The sequence below is a fragment of the Vanrija albida genome (assembly GCF_041260175.1).
Source record: "Vanrija albida strain AlHP1 chromosome Unknown contig_5, whole genome shotgun sequence".
Taxonomy (NCBI): domain Eukaryota; kingdom Fungi; phylum Basidiomycota; class Tremellomycetes; order Trichosporonales; family Trichosporonaceae; genus Vanrija; species Vanrija albida.
In genome coordinates, this window is record NW_027191424.1 from 3,002,647 (window position 1) to 3,025,246 (window position 22,600).

The 22,600-nt window shown below is 60.8% G+C and overlaps 8 protein-coding genes across 8 annotated transcripts; 4 read left to right on the forward strand and 4 right to left on the reverse strand.

Moving 5' to 3' along the window:
- Nucleotides 1–867: 867 nt before the first annotated feature.
- Nucleotides 868–2,290, forward strand: Q8F55_007332 (uncharacterized protein; the record flags this gene model as incomplete). The annotated part of the gene is made up of 2 exons (XM_069355769.1): nucleotides 868–1,960; nucleotides 2,004–2,290. 2 exons carry the CDS (start codon nucleotides 868–870, stop codon nucleotides 2,288–2,290), a joined length of 1,380 nt encoding a protein of 459 aa, XP_069207840.1.
- A 330-nt stretch (nucleotides 2,291–2,620) lies between these two features.
- Q8F55_007333 (uncharacterized protein) lies at nucleotides 2,621–4,652 on the reverse strand (the record flags this gene model as incomplete). Its single annotated transcript, XM_069355770.1, has 6 exons — nucleotides 2,621–3,137; nucleotides 3,175–3,380; nucleotides 3,441–3,556; nucleotides 3,592–3,759; nucleotides 3,795–4,295; nucleotides 4,421–4,652. 6 exons carry the CDS (start codon nucleotides 4,650–4,652, stop codon nucleotides 2,621–2,623), a joined length of 1,740 nt encoding a protein of 579 aa, XP_069207841.1.
- A 988-nt stretch (nucleotides 4,653–5,640) lies between these two features.
- Nucleotides 5,641–8,350, reverse strand: Q8F55_007334 (uncharacterized protein; the record flags this gene model as incomplete). The annotated part of the gene is made up of 4 exons (XM_069355771.1): nucleotides 5,641–5,786; nucleotides 5,822–6,665; nucleotides 6,700–8,134; nucleotides 8,178–8,350. The coding sequence occupies 4 exons, from the start codon at nucleotides 8,348–8,350 to the stop codon at nucleotides 5,641–5,643; spliced, it is 2,598 nt and encodes an 865-aa protein (XP_069207842.1).
- A 1,037-nt stretch (nucleotides 8,351–9,387) lies between these two features.
- Q8F55_007335 (uncharacterized protein) lies at nucleotides 9,388–11,329 on the forward strand (the record flags this gene model as incomplete). The annotated part of the gene is made up of 10 exons (XM_069355772.1): nucleotides 9,388–9,431; nucleotides 9,483–9,600; nucleotides 9,637–9,738; nucleotides 9,778–9,959; nucleotides 10,018–10,047; nucleotides 10,091–10,513; nucleotides 10,556–10,634; nucleotides 10,672–10,920; nucleotides 10,961–11,145; nucleotides 11,191–11,329. The coding sequence occupies 10 exons, from the start codon at nucleotides 9,388–9,390 to the stop codon at nucleotides 11,327–11,329; spliced, it is 1,551 nt and encodes a 516-aa protein (XP_069207843.1).
- A 1,049-nt stretch (nucleotides 11,330–12,378) lies between these two features.
- On the forward strand, nucleotides 12,379–14,491 carry Q8F55_007336 (uncharacterized protein; the record flags this gene model as incomplete). Its single annotated transcript, XM_069355773.1, has 12 exons — nucleotides 12,379–12,493; nucleotides 12,636–12,684; nucleotides 12,730–12,776; nucleotides 12,819–13,147; nucleotides 13,186–13,207; nucleotides 13,247–13,319; nucleotides 13,361–13,415; nucleotides 13,452–13,522; nucleotides 13,561–13,697; nucleotides 13,741–13,991; nucleotides 14,309–14,373; nucleotides 14,413–14,491. 12 exons carry the CDS (start codon nucleotides 12,379–12,381, stop codon nucleotides 14,489–14,491), a joined length of 1,293 nt encoding a protein of 430 aa, XP_069207844.1.
- Nucleotides 14,492–14,648: 157 nt separating this feature from the next.
- Q8F55_007337 (uncharacterized protein) lies at nucleotides 14,649–16,140 on the reverse strand (the record flags this gene model as incomplete). The annotated part of the gene is made up of 5 exons (XM_069355774.1): nucleotides 14,649–14,705; nucleotides 14,747–14,881; nucleotides 14,919–14,997; nucleotides 15,034–15,483; nucleotides 15,524–16,140. The coding sequence occupies 5 exons, from the start codon at nucleotides 16,138–16,140 to the stop codon at nucleotides 14,649–14,651; spliced, it is 1,338 nt and encodes a 445-aa protein (XP_069207845.1).
- Nucleotides 16,141–17,585: 1,445 nt separating this feature from the next.
- Q8F55_007338 (uncharacterized protein) lies at nucleotides 17,586–19,325 on the forward strand (the record flags this gene model as incomplete). Its single annotated transcript, XM_069355775.1, has 3 exons — nucleotides 17,586–17,845; nucleotides 17,898–18,133; nucleotides 18,175–19,325. The coding sequence occupies 3 exons, from the start codon at nucleotides 17,586–17,588 to the stop codon at nucleotides 19,323–19,325; spliced, it is 1,647 nt and encodes a 548-aa protein (XP_069207846.1).
- Nucleotides 19,326–19,837: 512 nt separating this feature from the next.
- Q8F55_007339 (uncharacterized protein) lies at nucleotides 19,838–21,768 on the reverse strand (the record flags this gene model as incomplete). The annotated part of the gene is made up of 10 exons (XM_069355776.1): nucleotides 19,838–20,122; nucleotides 20,158–20,405; nucleotides 20,443–20,576; nucleotides 20,616–20,686; nucleotides 20,724–20,791; nucleotides 20,845–20,875; nucleotides 20,913–21,235; nucleotides 21,272–21,318; nucleotides 21,354–21,402; nucleotides 21,438–21,768. The coding sequence occupies 10 exons, from the start codon at nucleotides 21,766–21,768 to the stop codon at nucleotides 19,838–19,840; spliced, it is 1,587 nt and encodes a 528-aa protein (XP_069207847.1).
- Between the last annotated feature and the right edge of the window lie 832 nt (nucleotides 21,769–22,600).

Consider the following 22,600-nt stretch of genomic DNA (forward strand, 5'->3'; position numbering starts at 1 on the left):
CACCAGGGCGTCGGGCGCGCCGTGACCACCTGCTCGATCAAACACTCGTGTACCTGATCCTGTAACGCACACGACGCCGGACTGGACCAGATGGCCGGGCAACAGTCCCACCATTAGAGAGTACGCGGATAAAGCACCTCCGCATCGCCCATGGCCTAGCGCAGGTCTGGGGTGAATGCCGGAGGATTCAAAACCATCGGCCACAATCTTGAGGCATCACATGCCTCACGAGTCGGTGGCCACTCATGTCCGACCATCATTTGCACGGTCCAATCTGGCCAATCTGGTCTGCTGTCGGATGCTCTTGGCGCACTGCCTCTAGCACCGCGACTACGCCGCCGCTATCACATTGTCCGCGAGCAGATTGCGCACGACACGAGCTTCGCCAACGCGGAAGCCCACAAGCTCGAGTCCACTGAATACAGCACTAAACGTTATTTCGCGGCTTCACAGACTGGCGTATCGATGACGCGTCCTCCAAGCGCTTGGCTACGGCATGAAGAAGTCTCGTGTCACCTAGTTCCCCACCATGCAGCGTGACATGCCCACAGAACAATCAATTCTGCCTCCAGTTTAGGTTTAGAGTTATGGGGAAAGAACACATGACGCAAGCCCACTCGCAGACCTCGTGATGAGACAACATATGAGTGTGGAATGTTGCCAACGGCGCCGTTCGAGACTGGTGTTAGTGCACCGTGGTCGGAATGCGGGATGTCGTGTGGAATACTGTTGTGCGCATGACCGTAGGTAATCGGGCTCGCTGCGTGAGACGCATGTGCGTGCAACGGCAGTCAGCACACATATAACCCCCCCGCCGACCCACGCCATCCACCGGCGCAACCCTACCTCCCCTCCTCCTTCCCCACCATGGCCGCAGACATCCAGCTCAACGTTGACCTCGCCATCGCCAAGGCCCTTGACAGTCGCAAGGTCCCAGGCTTCACAACCACCAACTGGCACAAGGCCCTTCTCAGCCACATCCAGGTCGGCAACACGACACAGACATGGCTGCTCGTCGCCCCGTATGACGGTGCCTATGTCGACGTCACCAAGCACCTCACAGGCGACCTCGACGTGCTGCCAAAGCAAGACACGTGGGACACGCTCAAGGTGGACAAGTATAACCCGGCCAGGCCCTGGTTAGAAGGCAACGAAACCGACACAAAGGCCAGCGATATTGCCGGAGGGAGCTGGTTTGCGGTCAAGTCGGAAATCGACGGAAGCCGCGGACAGGCCTGGACGTACGAGTTTGACAAGCAAGTGTGGGCCGGTGCCCATCAAGGTGCGCCGTTCACCCCACCACCGTCGTCGACCAAGGACACCAAGCCCAGCGCCGAAGACTGGGCTCGCGAGTTTAGTCTGTACCCTCGACGGGAGCTGCCCGAGTGGGCCGCGGCCATTGTTGCTTCGGTCCCGACAAGTGTGCGGTCTATCCCACCAGTCACTGCTTCGGGCATTGGAACGGATTGGTCGAGCCTTCGTACCATTATTGAGGACGAGGCGCTACTCTGGCTTCGTTTCGCAAACCTCAAGTTCCACGACGCTGTTAAAAAGGCTCTGGGTGAGGACTGGCAAGCTCAGTCATATGGTCACGACCTCTTCATCCTCCACACCAAGGGCGACCCGACAAAAGGGTTCATCGTGCGTCAGTACCATGTGTTCGACGATGATACGTACGGGGACTGGACTTGGGCGTGGGCGTCTCCCCGCACCAATACAAGTGCTACAGCCCCGCGCGCCCTTTTCGACTACGGTATCAAGAACAATCTCCTCGACTTGACCTATCCTGTGCATGTATCGGAGAAGGACCCAGTCTACGACATTGTTGGGGCCCTCGCAACCGTCGTCGACAGCGGTGTCTTCAACTACAAGTTGGATGACCGCCCCCTGCGACCCTACCGTGTCCTCACCAAGGATGAAGCGACGCCCTTGCTCGACCCCGAGTACTTCCCCAAGACATGCAAGTATTATTGACGGGACGGGACAAGCACTAACACACTCAGACGTCAAGCTCGAAATTCCAGCCCTCACGTTCAACGATCTCACCTATGGCCTGGAAGACGCCCTGGGATTCCGCAATGAGCCGACAGACAAGTTCAGAATCGAGGATATTGTCAAAAATGTCGTCTACTTGGGAGCTAGAACCAACCTTCCAGTCAAGGTTGACGGCAACGAGGCTACGCTGTCGGACCCCGATGAGGTCGCGCGCGCCGAGTTCCGTTCGGCCGGCAGCTTTATCTTCACCAAGACGGACGCCGGCTACAGTTACACGACTCGGAACAGATATTAGAATGTTCTCAAGTCGGATGGTGGCCAGCAGTTGTCGAAATTGATGGACTGAATGCAAGAGATGAGGATGTGGTTCAACTCCATGAGACATACTCGGCGTATCGCGCATCTCGGCACATCTCCCAGAGTGCGCAGCGCTCAATGTCCAGCTGCCTCCCCAAACGCTACGGTCCACAGCACACGCCGTGCTTGTCAACCAGGCGAGCCCCCGCCCCGATTCTGTCCATCAACCCGTTTTCGCTATGAACTCGTGCGCCGAGGCAGCAGCCCATTGGCGCACCGCCTAGTGCCGCAGCACTGCTGTCTCTCGCACCGATCTCGCACATGTTGCTCAAGCCTCCGGCCTCGCCGCAGCCGCCTTCTCCCGCACCTTCTTTCCCTCGACATCGTTGTGCTCCTTGCCGAGATAAATCTCCCGGGTCAGCAGCGCGGGGATGAACGCCAGAAGCGAGACAATCAGCGCGGCGAGGTAGAGCGGCTTGATGGCCTCGGTGTAGGCCTGGTTGACCAGCGCATGCGGCTCAGCCGCGCGCGCCTTGAGCAGCGACCCAAAGATCTCGGCGCGCTGCGTCGCGTTGTGCGTAGCGCCAATGTACTTTTCCAGATTCGCGGGCACCTGCTGGTTCCACACGGCGCCCGAGATGGCCGCGCCGATGCCACCGCCGAGCTGGGTCCAGAGCCCAATGATGGCCACAGCCATGGCCATGTCGGCGTGGGGGACCGAGGCCTGTGCCGCGACCTGCGTCGTGATGAACAGCGTGCCGCCGCCGACGGACATGAGAATGCGGCCCATGACGAGCGTGCCGGTGGTTTGGTTGCCGGTGCTGAGATACTGGATGCCCTGGCCACTGCCCGTCAGCATCGCGCCAGTTGCCCCCCACTCACATTGACCTGATCGCGAGCCCGGCGATTTGGACCCACTTGTACCCGTGCGTCACGCGCATGAACACACCGGCGACCAGGGCAAAGACGCACAGCCCAGTGATCATAATGTTGCCGAAGAACGTGTAGTTGCGGGCGCTCCACTCGGGCTTGATGATGTAGACCCACGACAGGTCGTACGTCTCACCCAGGCGGCGGGTGAAGTAGTACTGAAAGTCGAGCAGCATGCAGCAGACCTGGCGTCAGACTAACCCAGTTGCGACACTCACAAATGTCCTGTTCATCAGGCGCCGGGGCATCAGACCGTGCTTGACGAAAAAGTACTCCCAGACGCCAAAGGCGAGGAAGAGGACGCCGCCGACGACATACAGCGCGATGAGCGAGGCTGCCGTCAGCATGTCTTCGAGCACAAACACGTACGATTGGAGAACCCGCCCTTGGCAGTCCCGCGCAGAGTACCGGGCGCAAGCAGACACGCAAACGACGTGCCGATGAGGAGCAAGCCGACAATGTCAACCTGCACGACAAATGTCTTGAGCCGCTCCCAGCGCGTCTGCGGATCGGGGCCTCCCTGGCGCTGCAAGGCAACTGGACGTCAGCGCAAACCCCAAGCCCCCACTCACGCTCAGTCTCCGGCCTCGCGCGGCGCTGGGCCCAGAACAAGAACATGATTGTCGGCGCGATGCACACCGGGACAATGGCACAGAACATGCCGTAGCCCCATCGCCAGCCAGACTCCGAGTACGCGTTGATCCCCTGGGAAATGTACCCAGCGATGAACGCGGACAGGACCCAGGGGACCGACGTCAGCGCTTGGCCGAGGCCGCGCCACTCCAGCACGGTGATATCCGCGACGAGCAGAATCTCCATCTGGCGGATGCCGAGCTGGCCAAACTGGTTGAGGGCGAGGCCGACAACCACGTCGGAGACGCGTCGGCTAGAAGCCACGATGATGTACCCGACGGTGAACAGGGTCACAGCGGCGCAGAGAGCCGCCGGGCGCGATGCAAGATCCGAAATCTTCCCCATGATCGGCTGGGTGACGGCCGCGACGACGGCAGAGATGACGCCGATGGTCGCGACGAGGGTGTGCTTCTTGTAGGCAGACGTCGCAAACGGAGTGTCTAGGGTCAGAGTGGAACAACACCGGTCACTCACAAGCCGCAGTGGTCGACTGCTGCAGCGCGTACACAATACACATGACCCCAATCATCCTGAACGTCAGCGGCATTCCCGATCCATCACCTACCCCCAGAGGCAGTACTGGAGCCAGCCGCGAGCGAGCATGGCGTCTGGATGTCAGTTGGTGCCCATGCAGGGGACATACGGGTCGTCTCGATGCGGGTCACGCCGATGGCCTGGCTGATGCCGCTCTCATCGTCGCTGCCGCTAAGACGGGGGGCCTCGACGTCGGCAGACTTTTCGTCGCGACCGACATCATGCTGGGATCGAGGAATCGCTGGCTCTTGCACAGCGACCATGGTGGATGCTTCGAGTATGGGCAAAAGTGATATCCACAGACTCTCCGGCTGTGCTCTTAACAGGGGGTTGAGGTTTTCGCAACCCTTGGGACTCTCGGCCGGGCGACTGCCAAGACACGGCATTGACCCGGGCTCTGGGCCGCGGGTATTGGTCCCGTGCACAATCAGATAAGAATTCGTCGGCCGCAGTCGCCGCACCTCATCCTTGGCGTGAAAAGCCCAGATCTTGACACAATGACTCTGTTTACACGCCCCGTGTTGCAGGCTCGGAGGCTACCGTCGATCAGTCCCATCGGATGGGCCGTGGCGTCTGCAGTTTTGTACACACACCGAATACGCCAGGTGCCGAGTCGCGATGTCGGCTTGGCCATCGGCAGAGTCTCTATACGCCTGGGTGAGGTCGGTCCCTGACCAGCCGCAGCCGCGGTAGGTAGACACCCACTACCCATGATGAGGTTGATCGCACTTCCGTTCTGAAACGCGCACCCAACGCAGCTGCAGTGAACCAGGAGCAGCTGATGTCGGGTGAAATCGCGCCAAGGCCGCGACGAAGAGAGTCAGTGCGCACGCCGAGACTGTGTCCGCCGACAACACACAAAAGAACGCAGAAGACTGGCCCCTGAGGATCCAGGGGAATGGTGCGCGGTCAGCTGAGCAGAGGGGGTCGGTGTCGCTCCGGGACGGAATCTCGGGACTGGTGTTGATGTGCGAGCCGCCATGGCATACATACAAACGACGCCGAGGCCTGCCATGAATCACACGGCGTACCTCGTGCGGTGCCCGTCAACCATGGTCGCCGATGACAAGCGCGCCAGGTAACGAGGCGGCATGGGTGCCGACATGCCCCTGATCCCAACAGCATCAACCGACGTTGAGCCAGACCTCGCTTGCGCATTGCCAGGACGTGGGACCACAGCGTGCAATGGTTGCTCGTGGTGTACGCCTTGTCCTGATGCGCAAGCGAATCCACACCCGATCGCATCGGCCACTACAAACCCCTCCACTCGAACCTTGCACCAATGGTAAACACTGCACCGCCCCACATCTCCTGGGCAGTACGGCCCACGATGACACGCCATTCTCCCGGCTCCGCGCGCCACGTCTTCCACTTCTCGTCCCAGTGCGACACCGCGTCTGTAGCGTCAGCAGCGCTCGCACAACCGACGTACACTTGTCCAACGTGAGCTGCACCGCACGCGCCTCACCCGGCGCAACGTCGTACTCCTTGGTGAAGCCTTGCAGCGAGTGTTCAGGGTGGAGGAGGCCGAGAGGTGCGACCGGCGGCGGTGCGAGGTAGACGTGAACGCTGTGGTCGCCCTTGACCGAGCCAGTGTTGGTGACAACGAGCGACACGGTGAGCCTCCAGCGCTCTGGGTCCGCATCCACCGTCGCGACCTCGAGCCCCGAGTACTCAAAGTCGGTGTACGACAGGCCATGTCCAAAGGGGAACAGCGGTTCGATGCCCCTCGCGTTGTAGTGCTTATAGCCCACCCACACCCCCTCTCCGTACATCACTTGGGTACGCGCGTTGTGAAAGTTGAGCGCCGCCGGAATGTCGATCTCTCGCTTCGGGAACGTAATGGGAAGGCGACCCGACGGGTTGTACGCGCCGTAGATGACATCTGCGATGGCGTTACCGCCTTCGTTGCCGCTGTACCAAGCGTACACCACAGCGTCAACGCTGTCAAGCCACGGCATGGAGATGGCCGAACCCGCCTGCACTACCACGACTGTCTTCTTTGCCACCTTGGCCACTCGGGCCACAAGCTCATCCTGTCGACTGGTGAGACTGAGCACCTGTCGGTCATTGCTCTCCGACTCCCATTCGGGTCCCAAGCCTACACAGACGACGGCAATGTCGGTGCGCGACGCCAATGCCTCGGCCTCGGCCAGTAGCTCGTCGTCTGAAATCTTCAGCGAAGCACCGAGTCGGAACGCGTTGAAGATCTGTGTCTGCGAGTTGACACCGGACGTCGGGCGGCGGGTGTCATTGACAAGCCTGATGTCGTAGGTCTAGGCGATCAGCGCAGCCCAATACCCCACTCACCTGTCCAGCCTCAACCCGCATCGACACACGGTGCTCGTCGGTGCCATTGCCGAAGAAGATCTTGCCGCGCGGCAGCGGCATAGTCATGTCGAGCAACACGTTGCCGTCGACGTATAGGATCGCGGTGCCGACACAGCACACCCCAAGCTCGTACTCGCCACTTGTTGGCGCCGTGAACACCGCGCGAAGCTCAGTCACGTAGTCAGGAAGCAACCCAGGACCGGGAGTCCAGTCGCCGTACAGCATGTCCGAGTAGTGATGCCGGTCGTGGTACAGGGGTTTGGGCGCGACAGCACCATCGACGAGCGGGTAGTACAGCAAGTCGAAACCCGCTTTACCATCGGTGCACGTAAAGTTCTCGTCGAGGACGGGCAGGAAGCAGTGGTTGATGCAGCCCGCGGCGTACTCGATCTCGACGTTGGGCGAAGGGCGATTGTCTTGCAGCCCGGACAATGGAGACGATGTCCAAGCCGGCTCCAGCTGGGCACTACCGCCTCCCGTCAGATAGCCGCTCTTCCCGCAAGGTCCGATGACAGCGATCTTCTGTTGCGTGGGCGGAAGCGGCAACGCGCCGTCGTTCTTGAGAAGGACAATCCCCTCGCTGGCCATCGCCCGAGCCCGCTTGGCATCTTGGTCTTGAGTCTCGAACCGCGTCCGCTCAGCAGGCACGGGGTTGTACACGATGTCTTCGTTGAGCCGAGCGAGCTTCTGCACCCATCGCAGAACAGCCTCCACGCGATCGTCAATCGTCCTAGGGTCGAGCTTGAAGCAGGCGACGCTGAGCCCAACGAGCTGCTTGGTGCGCCAAGCGCCGGGCCCCGGCATCTCAATGTCCAGCCCAGCATTGAGCGACTCGACAGTGGAGTAGGTGCCTCCCCAGTCGGACATGACCAAGCCATTGTAGCCCCACTCTGTACGAAGCAAGTCACGCAAGAGCCACGGATCCTCCGAGCAGTGGATACCGTTGAGTTTGTTGTACGAGGGCATGTAGGCCCAGGGCGAGGCGAGACGCTGAACAATCTGGAACGGGCGGAGATACACCTCACGCAGGGTACGAGGGTCAATGATAGCGTCGTACCCCTGTCGACCGTCCTCCTGGTCGTTGGCGACAAAGTGCTTGATCGTCGCGCTCACACCGGAAGCCTGTAGCCCATTGACGACTGCCGCCGCGAGATGTCCAGCAAGTGTGGTATCCTCCGAGTAGTACTCGAAGGTTCGGCCGCCCAAGGGACTGCGCGGAGTGTTGATGCCAGGTGCAAGGAGGCAGGTTGCTTGACGCGCCTTGGCCTCTTCGGCGAGGAGCGACCCAACGGACGTGGCGACCTTGCGGGAGAATGTGGAGGCGACCGCCGTCTCACAGGGCAGGATCACCGCGGGGGTGCGTTTGACGAACGAAGCGCCGCGTGCACCACAGGGCCCATCTGTGACTTTGATTCTGGTCATGGTCAGTGCTGCCCTGCTTACCCGGCGCGACCTACGACGGGATGTTGAGGCGGGGAATGTCTCGCGTCTGCCACGAGTCCTTGCCGGACAATAGTTCCGTCTTCTCGTCGCTGGTGAGCTGGGCGACGAGATCGGGGATCGACGCGGTGAGGAAGGAGCGGTCCATCAGGCGATGCTGAGCTGTGCCGTCAATGGCAGCGGGGGGCATGACGAGCTGGTGCGTTCACTCGATGACACTCTGAACGTATAAGTGCTCATCCACATTTCAGCGCCAGTCGCACGGTGCCTGAGGTCAAAACAGCGCGGTGTATTTCACCCGGCTGGTCGGAACGCCTTCCGCAACAATGTCCGCAGGGTCTTCAAGCCGAGGGTTGGTCGACCCGCGTCCAACCGGTAAGTGCCGCCTTGCGAGCACGGAGTGCGATACGCCGGAGTGCTCGCACCGACCTCCGAGGGCGATGTCCATGCAGTCCGCGATGGGTGCGGAGTCTTGGCGCGACGCCTGCATCAACTCCTGTCGTCGCCCGCCTGCTCGTTCAGAAAGACCGGTCACGTGCAGACAGCCCTGACGAGTTCACTAGTTAACGCGCCGGACTGTCCGTCTTCGCCTTCACAAGAGACCCAGTGTGCTCTTTCCCACTACCCACAACCCAGACGACTCCCCAAAGAAGGCCACAGCTGCATGTGCAATGGATTTGGTCATCCCAGGTCGGCCTCAGCCGTGTGACAAACGTCGCAGGGCCGCCGTCACCGGCCTCAACTCGGCATGTAATGGCCGGCTTCACCCTGGAGCTCCCTGGTCCGCCGTGAGTGCCCCGCAATCCGGGGTTTCCCCGAGCGCGCCAATGCCCTCTAGATATACAGTGGTCCGGCCTATCATTGCGGGTGCCTGACTCCCGGTCTGCATTCATGGCAAGGACACCGACTCGCGCTATCCACGAGGTCTTGGGATCGGAAGGCAGCGCAGGACCTATGTCTGAGCGCGCGATGCCCGCGGGGCTCGTGGATCTTGCCCCACGGCGGAGCAGTGCGTGCGGACCAGCCTATCGCGACGGACGAGCACAGCGAAGCTTCAACACGAACTGTGGGCCTCAGCGGTCCCGACGAGACTTGGACGTTGAGATGTCTGTCACCCCGCTGTGGTACATAAGGCAAGAGGATCACAGGTGAACACGGCAAGAGCTCTGGCCTCCCCCGGCTCCCTCAAACGCAAGCTCATCGCAGCTCACCGCCCAATCAGTCGCCATGCCGTCCGAGTACAAGGGCATCCACAACAACACGGCTCCGCAGTGAGTGTCGTCGCGCCAGCATTGCCCAAGCCTTGCTCACTTGTCGTCCAGATGGTGGCGGGACCCCAGTCTTCGCCGCAACGTGGTCTGGGTCGCACTCTGTGCGCTCTGTACCGTGTACGGAGGGTTCGACGGCTCCCTGTTCGGTGGCCTCCAGGCTGTCCCAAAGGTTGGTAGCCTGCTACTGATCCGGCTGACATCCTAGTGGTTTGAACAGTTCCCGGCGTTGAAGAACCCCGACACCCTCGGCCTCATCAACGCGTGTGGCGCGTTCCCCAACCTCATCATGCCCCTCGTTGGTTCTTGGGTACGTCTGGGGCTGAGGAGCATCATACTTACACATCAGATGGGAGACAGGTTTGGTCGTCGCCTCCCCAACATCATCGCAGTCATTGGTGTCATCGCCTTTGCCATCATGCAGGCATTTTCCAACACCCTGGGAATGTGGGCCGCTGCTCGCGTCTTGATCACGACTTTCAGTGCTCTCAGCGCGCCGACGGGACCTGCTCTTCTTGTGGAGCTCGCCCAGTGAGTTGATATCCGGCGCTTGAGACCCCTTCGCTCCGTCGCACCGCTCACACCATAGCCCTCGCTACCGTTCCACTGCTTCGGCCTTGTGCGTACACTCATTCGCGTCAATCCGCCCCGCTGACGATCAGAAACATGTCGGGTTGGTATGTCGGCTCCATCATCGGTGGCTGGGCAGGCTACGGCGCGTACATGAACTACCGCGACAGCCACTGGTCGTGGCGCCTCCCCTGCCTCATCCAGTTCGTCATCCCGACGTTCGTCCTCGTCGGCTTCATCCTCATCCCCGAGAGTCCCCGTTGGCTCATTTCCAAGGGCCGCATCGAAGAGGCGCGCAAGGTCCTGGCTCGTGAGCACGCCAACGGCGACGAAAACGACCCCCTGGTCAACTTTGAGATGGATGAGATTCAGCAGGCTCTCGTCGAGGAGAAGGCCATCAACAGCACTGCTGGCTCGTGGTTCTCGCTCTTCAAGACTCCGGGTAACCGCAAGCGCCTCTTCATCATGCTTCACGTTGTCATCGGTGCCCAGTGGTGCGGCAACGGTGTTATTGGGTATGTCCAGTCCAGCGGTTCGACCAACCGCTAACGCCGCAGCTACTACTTCGTCCCCGTGCTCAAGAGTGTTGGCATTACCTCCGCGTCCCAGCAGCTCCTCCTCAACAGTGGCATGAACGTAAGCCCGTCGCGGCGAACCCTCACTGATGCCGCAGATCTGGAACCTGTTCTTGGCCGGTGGCGCCGCCCTCACCATCGAGCGCTTCGGCCGTCGTCCGCTCTTCCTGGCCTCCACGACCGGCATGTTGATCTCAATGGTGGTCATCACTGGTTGCTCCGCTGCCTTCTCAAAGACCGGCAACAGCTCTGCCGGTATCGCCGTCGTCGCGTTCCTCTTCCTCTTCAACGGTTCATACGACATTGCCATGACCCCAATGAACGTTGCTTACAACGTGGAGATCTTCGTAAGTCCTCGGGCGCCCAACCATGTCTAACACCGCTTAGCCCTTTGCCATCCGCTCCAAGGGCATGGGCGTCTGGCAGGTGACCCAGGCCGTGTTCATCATCTACAACAGCTACGTCAACCCGATCGCTCTGTCCAAGATTCACTACTGGTACTACCTCGTCTATGTCGGCATCCTCATCTACCTCACGATCATCATCTACCTCTTCTTCCCGGAGACCAAGGGGTGAGTCGTCTTCTTCAATCATGAGCAGCTGCTAATCGCCTCCAGTCTCACCCTCGAAGAGGTCGCCGTCAAGTTCGACGGGCCTCAGATGGGCGAGCTCATGCACGCGCAGGAAAAGTCCGAGGTCGACCACGTCGATGACGCGGCCTCGGAGGACGGCAAGGAGTCGCCCGCCAAGCGCTAGTATCAGGGGCAGAACACGGGCAGCGGCGACGAACGCGGGAATGAGTAGTGATGGCCAGGATCGTGCAGCTGCGGCCAGAATGGGAGCGGGGAGTGGGGGGGGCGGGTGAAGGCTGGAGTTTGAGATGGGCAGAGGTTCGGGTGCAAGTCGTTGTCAAGATGGCGAAGGTTGTGCTTCCTCGTAGCTGGTTGGAATGAATGGTTGCTGGACCGGGTCTTGAGGCTAAGACCTCCCAGCAGTCACCCAGACGGTCGACGCTGCTCTTGCAGTGCCTCCTACAATAAGCAGACGTGTACTACCTCCGCAGCTTCATGTCTTGGCGTGTTTTATGACTCCGGCCACTCCCGCCGCCGGTTTCCCGGTTAAACACCGCGGCGTCTGCCCCACCGCACAATTGGACCCACCTCCCAAATCAAAGCTGTTGACAACTCCTCCATCCCATTGCGCCATCCCATGTCACCTGCATCGAGAACAAGAGTACGCCCACGGGGCAAGCTAGGGCACGCGTGAGTTGCATATCGTGGCGTCCACTCACACATCCAGCTGCCATTCGTGCCGACTGCTCAAGGTGTGTCGGCACCTGGTACCATCAACTCACGCGCCAGACTCGCTGTTTTAACGATGGAACGATGGACAAGCCTTGCGAGAGGTGCAGTAAGTCAGGGGATTCTGGAAGTCCTGGTATGCACTAACGCCTATCCCAGCACAGCAGGGACTGTCGTGTGACTACTCTCGTCGAAAGCGAGGCCGCAAGTCGAAAGCAGAGTGGGTTGGACTGCATGCTCCCCGCTGACAAGTCAAGGTTAGAACAGCGCCAAGGGGACGGAGGAGGATCTGCACAAGCCTCCTCTCCGTCGAGTGCTGGCGAACTCGATGTTCTTGCGACCGCAGTCACAGATGACCCGGCCTGGCTCCCAGAAGCCAACACCGACGACCCGTTGATGGCAGACGATGGTGATTTCCTACCAATACCAAGCTACTCTCTTTCGAGTCAGGTGGAGGACCCTCAGTTCACGCCGTCGTCGTCCGTGCGATCCCCTGCCCAACATATGCGACCGCCCGTAGACCCAGTCGACGCTGGAGGTCGCCCGGCAACTTCGTCCTCGGTCGACGTCTCGGACAGGCTCAACCCACCCGACTTTCCTCGCTCACACCTGCACCGCCGTGAGCCGCCTCCAGAACGGCTGGTCGGATCAGGACAGGCCGCAGTGTCTCAAGACCATGATGCCGGCGGTGGCACTCTGCGGCGGCCGTTCGAGGATCCTAGCGAGTCTTCCATCCGTTGCAACCTACTAACATCCTCCAGTCACGCTTGGCATGCTCAGCGAGGCCCAGGCCGTTCAGATGCTCGATATGTGAGTTACGATTGAGGAGGTCTCTGGGGTTCTGACTGCCATCAGCTTCTACGAACAGCTCAACCCTCAAATCGCCGTGTTGGATCGCGGCTGTAGGTCGCCTCGACGTGGGACGACGTCGCTGACCACACCAGACCACACATTCGATCACATTAAACGCGCATCGCCAATACTGCTGTCGTCGGTCCTCGCGGCGGTCGCAAAGCTGTTCGCCTTTGATCTGTACCAGCGGATGCTCAACCACGCGCAGACGCTAATCAACCACAAGGGGATGAGCGGCGATGGCATGTACGACATCTACGACGTGCAAGCCATCCTCATCCAAGTGTACTACAAACACCCATCCGATCGCACAGTGTGGATCCGACTTGGCATGGCCCTTCGCATCGCCCAACAACTGCGACTCAACGAGAGCTACCACCGCCCGTTGCCGGACGCGCCCGTGGAAAAGCGTCGCCAGCTGGTGAGCACCCCCTGCAGCATGGTACTGACTACTTCGAGAACCGCGAACGAACATGGATGTGTACGTTACACCCCGCTGCCCCTTGCTAACACTCGACAGTGCTTATCTGTGAGTTCTGGGGAGCTCGCACCGTCAAGCTGTTACTCACCGGGCGCGCAGGCTTTGATCGCACGTAGGTGCTTGTCCCGTGTGCTGCGTTGACACCTGCATCAGCTACTCATACCATTTCGACCTGCCATTAACGGTAAGGCCTCATGAGATCTTCGACGTGAGCAGAGATAAACCACAGGATCTGACGACGCAGGCCGAAGAGTGGGCCCGCGATCATGCGGATCTCGGTATTGGCACCGACTGGCATTTGGCCTGCAGCCATGAGTGAGTGTACGGGCTTGAGTAGCAGCCGCTCACGCTAGCCACGGGAGCTACGACGACATGCTCGCGATGTACAGGAAATCAAGCGGTATGACCGAAGCGTGGTCGCGGCAAATGTTGGCTCAGATATCCAATGGCTACCGCAAACATCTTTGGCGATGGTTCGATTCGCCCGACTGTATGCCCACCATCGTGCCAGCTGTGCCTCCTGACACCTCCAGTTCTCGCATCAGTTCTCAGTCCCAGAGAACAGCGTATCCTCCGAGTTGATCCTCTGAATCAATTGCTTCTCGTGAAGGAGGCAGAGCTCGACTTGACCAGCTGGGAAAGTCAGACGGACCTGGCGGAGTGGATGTCTCTCGCCGACCAATTAGTCCAGCAGCTCGAGCTGACGACAGAGGACCGGGGTTTCCTATACCTGCAGGATACCTCGTCATTGGGCATGTCATCGCTGGCCCTCAATCTGTACAAGGTGCGCTGCCCTGGCTCCGTGGACTAACTCCCAGGTCTTCGAGCGGCAGCCATCAAGTGCGTTTGTAGTCACTGTCCAGTCGCTGCTACGCCGCCTACACAACATCTGTGTCATATTGAGCCACGGACATTTGGAAGAGGCGCCTTCATACGTCGGCCGCTTCGTTCAGCGTCTGCTACGGGCAATGACGGCGGCGTCACGGCCTACCTCTCGCCTGCCGTCTCCCCAGGCGAATGAAGACCGGGTGCCAGAGCTCCCCGACTTTGACCTCGTGAGGATACTCCGCCGTCCGTGGAACGAGCTCACGCCAATGACAGACCGAGTTTCTCGGCGGCGCGAGCGCTCTCATCCCAGAAAACCTCGAGATTGAGAACGAGTACTGGTGAGTGCTAGCACGGTCGCCTGGTGCCAACGTCTCCAGGTCCACGATGTTCTCCACCACATCCGAGTACCCCCAGATCATGGCGCAGCTACAGCCTTTGGCGACGTTACCAGGGTAAGGTCAGTGTACTCGGGGTTCGGCGCCGAAACTACACGCGCTATGCGCAACAGCCGCTGCCCCTCACACAGCTGTTCTTCCTCGACCCGCACCTTGTCACCGTGCCATGGACTGAGAAGGCATTCCTCGCCGACCCGCCCGTATCGTCTATTGAGACACTACTTGATCTCATACGGAGGCGGCATGGTGACCCCAGTGACGCCCGTCTGAACCGACTGTGGCCGCGGAGTGTAGCCATGTTTACCCGCGACCTCACCATCCACCAGGGGCCGTTTCCTGTATGTTGGTCGACAAACCTGCTCGTTCGCCGCGCGAGGGCGCGCTTAAAGTGCCGCCTTCCAGCCCAAAAGGCCAGGCCAGCCAGAAGGGCAACGCCGACCACGGCCCCGATCTAACCCGTTAGATGTTGGTAACACCGGTCTTCTCACAGCAATACCAAAAACGGCGCCGGCGCTCAGCTTGCGAGACGGTGACGACGCGGATCCGCCGGTCGCCATCGCCCCGATGCTGGTCATCAGCTCACTCCCATGGCCTAAAACCCACGAGTCCCCATAGAACGTCACGCTGTCGAGTGCCACCTGATACAACGTGTGGATTTTGAGGCTGTAGACCTTGCTCGGGTCCAGTGTCTCCATGTACATGATGGACCCGGGATACACCCAGGTGCTGTTCGTATCGATCCGGTTCAACAGAGGCGTTCTCGCCGGAGGGTACGGAGGTTCAGGGGTCCAGTAGAACCGCATCTCGCCGGATTGCCAGAACCGCGTGCCTTTGAGGTACATGAAGGCCGTGTTGGGGGGTACAGGGATCGTGATAGTAGACTCGCCGAGGCGGGCTGTCCTGTTGAGGAACATGTGCTCCCTGTAATCCTGGCCTCCGACACCGCCGATCCTATTCTGGACCTCCCAGTTGCTGGAAATGTTGAAAGCGGGGTTTGGCCGGTCGCCCAGTACGAATGGGACCGTTATCTTGGGCACTTCGTCCAACGAGCTCCTGCGAGGGTCAGCGAGTTTCACACCAGCTGCCATCTCACGCGTTGGACTGCATCATGCACATCACGGTGACATCCGAGATGGTGAGATTGCCCGCTGTTTCGGGCCGCAGTGTGACCCGGTGCGAGGTGACACGGGACTTGTCGTTGGCTGCAGCAGCATGAAGTGACGCGTTGCCTAGGCTGTTGATCGGTCCATACCACGCGTCTTGGGGAAACACGAACCAGTCGGCAAGGAGACTGAGGCCGTCAGGCCCAGGCTGGAGAGTCGGGGAGCCCTCGATCGTGTTTTGGAGGGTGAATGTGTTGTTCTCCCATTGTACTGAAATCGGTTTTGTGCCCGTTGTGTTCCACTCGTCCCACCAGCCGCGCAGGTAAAACTCGCTCCCGGCGTAGTTGAATTCCAGTCTTGTGATGTGCTCACGATCGTAGCTGTGTTTACTCGAATTGGAGTACATGCGCATGGGGCCGGTCCCCACCATTCCCCATTGCCACGATTCGGGGGGGATGTCGCGGAAGACGGGCTCCCACTCCTCGGTGAATTTGAACTGGAGGACGGCATCCATTGGGGAGAGGGTCATGTTGAAGAATAGCGTCTGGAGTGCGTTGGCCGTCGCGGCGGCCGCGAGAGCGCCGAATACGGCAGGCGTTCTGATCATTGCGAGTTGAGTCGTTCTCCTCTCCTGGAGCAAGTGTAGTGCATGTCAAGAACCGAGGACGCCGGGGATTCTTATGGACACGGGTCATCCTTCCGAGCTGGGAAAACGCCAAGAATGCCCATACGTGCCTTTCTGGTCCGTGGAGCACACAACCTGTGCCGCAAGGCACCCCGGCCAAGTCGGATGCAACCTTGCCGACCGTGCGCGGCACGAGGTTTGTTTACTGTTGCTCTGCCTAAATGCTGTGAGGGGATTCTCCGCAACTCGAGCTCGTTGGATCCGTAGCTGCCATTGCGTCATCAGCCGAGCTGTAAGCGGTATCTCCGACCGACTAACCCCTTCACACGCGTAGCAACCTGCTGGAACAGGCCGTTAACGCAAAGCTCCAGTCGCGCAAGGTCAAGTCGCCGTCGCCCGCCGACACGACCATCGCGCCCGTGCTGGTGTCTGCCCAGAGCAGTCAGATACCATGACAGTGTCGCCACCGAGGCAGTTACACATGTAGTTCCAACATGGTCCGCCAGCCACCATCTGTTTGCCGATGCACCCCACCCCATGCCAATCGGACTCGTCGACGGCATCATCGCCGAAGCTGATCGAGCCGCGTCTGCTAGTGCCATATCAGCCGAGGATGGTGGCTGTCTTAGCCGGGGCTCACAGCCCACGTGCACGGCGGATTGATCTCGGTCCACGGCGCTGCTGCCCTTCGGATCTATGCGACTGCGGCATTTGCATGATACGAAGGACTCGATATCCTTGCCCGCCCGATCGTGTTTCATGGCCGAGGTGGCAACCGAGGGGCCCGAGACATCACGGCTGGCGACGTCGTCCATCGCGGAATGCAACGACACGCGAGCGACGCCCTCGAGTCATGTCACACCTGCTGCCTCATCCTACTTGCCGTGTTGGGCTCCGTCCACCTCGTTCACAGTGCTGATTAAGACGTATGCCGCTAGTGCAGTCTGTTTGCACGTGGCGTGGCCTGCTTCGAGTGGCATTTGCAGCACTCTGGTTCAATGTGCCACCTGCATTATCAAGCTTGCACTGTCGCCGAGGCCGACAGTTGACTGGACAGTGTTGAGCCTCGATTCCATGATCACCTCCCTCGGCGCTACTGCTCTGGCGTCTCGCCCCGCGAGTGCACCTTGAATGGTCGCCGTCGGCACCGAGCTCGGGCGAGGGGCGTATGGTGTGTCTTGTTCTGGATCAGCGCTTGTTGACGTGAGGCAAGCAGACGCTCTGCTCTTGTGCACACACGTTGATGACAAACTAAGGGGCGCACTTTGTGGACCAGGATGGCCACTCGGCCCCGAGTGTGATCAACCCGGCGGCGAGAGTGGACGAGAGCGAGAGGGTGTGGGTCGATACAAACAGAGGTATAAAGAAGCAACATCATCCAGCATCGGCACACTCAGCTGTCCATCGCATCCACCGATACAGGTACAATGGAACCTACTCCCCCAGTTACGAAGCCGAGGCTCGACTCGGATGACCAGACCATCGCCCCAACGCCCCCTACAACCTCTCCGCCCCTGCTCGATCTGGCCGCGGCCGACAAAGAGCTGGAGAAGAAGGACGAGGTCGTCAGCGGCAAGTTTGACGACGCGCCGCCGTCGTCCACAGTCCATGTCGCTCCGAATCTCACCCAGAGACGCAAGTGGGTGCTACTCACCGTCTTCTCGCTGGCCATGTTCATCGACGTGCTGTGAGTTGGCTTGCCCTCGCCGAGCGCTTCGACACACCGCTGACCCCACCAGCGGCTACTCGGCCTTCTTTGTGCTCACCGAGTCGATCGCCCGCGACCTCAAGGTCCTGTACGAGCAGTCGTCCTGGGTCATCACATCGTATGGGGTCACCTTTGCCGCGTTCCTCCTATTCTGGGGACGCGTGTCCGACCTGTACAGCGCGACCATTGTCTTTATCGGGGGCTTCACCGGCCTCGGCATCCTCTGCCTCATCATCAGCTTCCTCAAGGACAAGTACAGCTTCTTTGGTGGGTACAGGGGTGTGCGTCATGCCAAACTGACGCGTCAGTACTCCGCGCCCTCGCTGGCATTGCCGGGTCGGCCCTGATCCCCTCGAGCTACCGGCTCATCACCGCAGTGTTCGAGCCGCAGGAGCTCACCCTCGCCTTCACCGTCTATGGCCTCAGCGGTGCGATCAGCAACATGATCGGCACCATTATCGCCGGCGTGCTCATGATCAGCCACGGCCCCGGCCAGCTGGCGGCCTGGCGGTGGTTCTTCCGCCTCCTCGCCGTCATCATCCTCCCCTTGGCCCTGGCGTCGTATGCCCTCATCCCCCGCTACCCCGGCTCCAACATCGGCGACCCGCACAAGGCCAAGTGGCGCAAGCTCGACGTCCCCGGCGCGCTCATAATGTGTGCCGCCATCATCCTCATTATTCTCGGCCTCACCCTCGGCGCGTCGTACGGCTGGAAGAAGCCCGGCTTCCTCGTCCCCTTCCTCCTCAGCTGGCCGCTCTTCGTCGGCTTCTTCGTCTGGGAGTACTACCTCGGCGACGAGGCGCTTCTGCCCCATCAAACCTGGCGCGTCCCCAACTTCATGGTCCTCATCGCCTTCGCGCTCGAGGTGTACGCGTGGTGGGGCATCAACTTCCTGCCGCTCACCGAGTACTTTATCACTGTGGCCGACGAGTCGGCGATCCTGGCAGCGACGCGCACTCTCCCGCAGGGCGTCATCTCGCTCCTTGTGACCGTCCTCCTCGGCACCGTGCCGGTCCTCGTCTCCCGCCCTCGGTGGACGATCGGGGTCAGTCTGGTCCTTGGCGCAACGGCCTACGTCCTCATGGCCCAGCCTGACTCGTACGTTGGCGACAACTACTGGCGCTGGCTCTTCCCCGCGTTCATCATCGGCAGTGGAGGCAACATGGCGTGCTTCTCGGCTGTCAACGTCGCCATCATGGTGTCCTCACCGCCCGAGATGGCCGGCGTCACCGGTGCCGTCCTGCAGGTCTCGCTCCAGGTCGGCGTCGCCGTCGCGTTCGCCGTGCAGGCCGGCCTTCTCACCGTAAACCCCGGCGGCATCTCCAACGTCGACAACATCCACGCGAGCTTCTACTTCCAGCTGGGCTGGATCCTGCTTTGGCTCATCGGCTTCATGGCGCTGTACCGGCCGAGTAAGGCCGCGCCGGCCGACCCGGAAGCGACAGCGGTCGTTGCTTAGCTCGGAGCGAGTCAGTAGAATGGTAGTTTGTATGAACAGAATCAGCCTGTAGCCACTAAGCCATCCTGTGAGTGGGGGTCAGCACTTCGGGTACAGAGGCGCGCGCCGGGACCGATGTGGTGGGTGTTGACTAAGACGTGAGAGGTGTGTTGACAGCCAGCGCGAGGTGACGGCACATGGCCGAGTGCGCGATTTTAGGCGCACAACAACACTCTTGGCATCGTCATCGACCCAGCCGATCTGCCGGCTTCATCCACAAGCATGGTCGTGCTGGTCGAGCTCAGCGCATCGAACTGACAAGCCACTGCATATCTACATGTACATCTACGGACCCCTGTTGTCCGTGAGAACCGTACCCTTGCCCTATCCGAACATGTCCCGGGTCGGAAACACATCCCCGATGCCGATGGGGGATCTGACAGTCAGCGACGCTCGCCAGGTCACCACGCACCGTTGATACGCGACGTCCTCCCCGGCTTGATTCCATATGCCAATGAGCTCGCTCTTTCACGTCAGCTGCGCCACACGCGCCGACTCACCAGGCCCAGAGACTCGAAGAACTGGATGTCCGCACCGAGGGACGCGTCGGCGATCGCTTGCGTGACCGGCAGCTCGGGGATCTGGTCCGTTGCCTGCCCCTCCGTCCCGAGCACGCTCAGGACACGCCGGATGAACCGAGAGACATAGTCGAGCGCCGACTTGCCATCTGCGCTCGTAACCTTCGCGTGCGATACCAGCATGCGGTGTAGTATCGTGAGTATGTACGACTGCTGCGATTGCGTCGCGATCCCAAACACCTCGTGGGTCAACATTGGACAGACTCCCAACCCACCTTGCGACAGAAGACGACCAGCGCCGACGACTTGACTATGGCCGAGTCCTGCATGATCTCCAGCATTCCGTTGTTGGCCAACTGGTCGATGACATCGATGATGCTGGATGAGACCTGCAGGCCCTCGTCGAGCCGGAGGAGGTCGTGCGGAGCCCGCTCGTACCGGTAGCGCTTGAGCATGAACTTGAAGTCCAGCACCGACCAGAGGATGGCAAGCTCATGCTCGTAGTTGAAGCCTGGAGGGAGCGCTAGCGGGGTGAGCGTGTGTCCCATCGCCACGCCCACCATTCTTATTGAACCACTTGTTCTCGAACGCATCCAGCTGTCGCGCAAGGGTTTCGGTCGCGTGCTCGAGGTACTCTGGGTTGGCGTCCTTCAGCTCGCACAGCTCGACCCAGTGGTCATCAAGCTGGCAGAATCTGCGGCGCATCAGCAGGCGCCGAGCAAATGCAGCTCACTGAATGCTACACGCAATGTGCATGTCGACCGTGTGCCCGAGGTGCAGGTGTTCGCGGGCCCATATCTCAGGCTGGGTGGGTCAGCGTCAACCAGGCTGCCGAGCTCACATCTCGAAACTGGTTCAGCTTGATGGTCGTGGGTAGGCCGTGCAAGTGAGACTGTGCTCGGTCGAATGCTGGCGAGTCGCGGCGCGTCAGTCACACTTCTTTGCCATGCCGCGGAGCTTACAGAACAGGGCCAACCACGTCCGCTCAGTATTCTGGCCTGTCAGCGCCAGCCCCAGCCGCATAACCCACCAAGAGATCCCTCGCCTCGTCGTCATTCTCGGGCAGCGGGTCTGTCCGGGGGATGTGCCAGAACATGCTGTACGCGATGCGCAGCGCCATCCCCACCTTGAACCACCCGCTCGTGTCCTCGGGCTCCTTGAAGTACGTGTGGATCAGCAGCACCTGCACGACGCCCGTGTCGAATGCACCTGTCTGAATGGCGCGGTCGAGGAGCGTCCGCGCGTGCGATATCAGAGTCGGGTGCAGATCGCTGCGGAAGAACCGCGACGCGCTCGCAAGTACTGCTGACAGCAGTACAGTGGATGTCGTGCGTAGGAACCTGAGCGTGTGCACTGGGTGTCAGCGGTCGCCGAGGCAGCATAACGTACATTGTGGATCGAGGAGCGCGATCAGCGGGTTGAGGCGGTCGTGGAACCTAGCGTCAGCACGTCCCCCACCATGCCCACCCACTGCTGCACGAGATAGTTGGCCTCGACCTCGCTGAGAGCCCGAAGCGACACTGGTGGTCAGCACCAAGCGACCACCAGCACCCACCAGGATCATCCCTATCGCTAGCCTCCTGATACTCTTCTTCCAGCCCTCGCCGGGGCATCTCGCGCGGCGGCCGACCGGGGGCATTGGCCCACAGCGACGGCGCCTGCTCGCGGTCGTTGGGGTCGAGGTACTCTGACATGCGCAGGATCCGCGCCCGGCTTCGAGACTGCGACGGGGACGCTCCAGCGACAGCAGGGGACACGGTCGTCGCCGGCGACACGGATGAGGGGAGGCCACCGCGCGAGCTGGCGCTCGACGACCCGACGAGCGACTGGACGGGCGCTGGCCGGCGCTCTGGGGCCGGGGCGAGGTCGAGGAGCGGGGCATTCATGGGGACGATGGGCACGGGAGCTCGCGGGAGTGGCTCGTGCCGTGCTGCCGACTGCCGCAGTTGTGACATGGGCTGGACGGAGATGGCAGGAGAGCGCATCGCGACCTGCCTCCTGCGCGGCGTCAGTCTCCACGCCGGCCCGTCGTCGCCAACACACTCACAGCGCGTTCGGAGGCCTCCCTTTGCGCTTGATCACCGGCGGGTCACTGCAATCAAACCCACAGCGGCCTGTACGGTTAGTTTGTGCGCGGCAGACTCGGCACTCACTGCATCGGGTGCACGGCTGGGCCGTGTTCCCGGGCGGGCGGACGCAGCGAACCTGCGCAAAGTCAACGTCTGCTTATGCGGACCGGCGCTCGCAGCGCTTCGCAACCTACCTTGATGGCTCGACACTCTGTGCACCTGGACAGCATCAGTTGTGTTCCTCCGCGCCACCGTCGATGCCACTCACGCAAGCTTGGCTCGGCCACTATTGCCCCCACCGCTGGCGCCATCCTCGAGAGACACCGACGATGACCGGGCAGCCCGGGGCATGGCTAGTGTCGACCTGGGGCACCAGTGTGGTGGATGGAGGAGACATGAGCTCCTCGACCACCATCGCGAGCCAAACAAGTGTACTACAGAGTGGACCTCGTGGGGGACTGGTGAATGTAGCCGGCGTGTCGGTCTTGCCCGAGCCGAGCTGGGGAAAACAACCCTATTGGCGCACCGGCGCGAACACCGCACCCAAGCTGTCCAAGACAACACGACTGCATTGTGCTACTGTCTGTCGGCTCATGCTTATTCCCGGCGGGGGAAGACGCGAACAGACGCCGGTATCCCACACGATGAC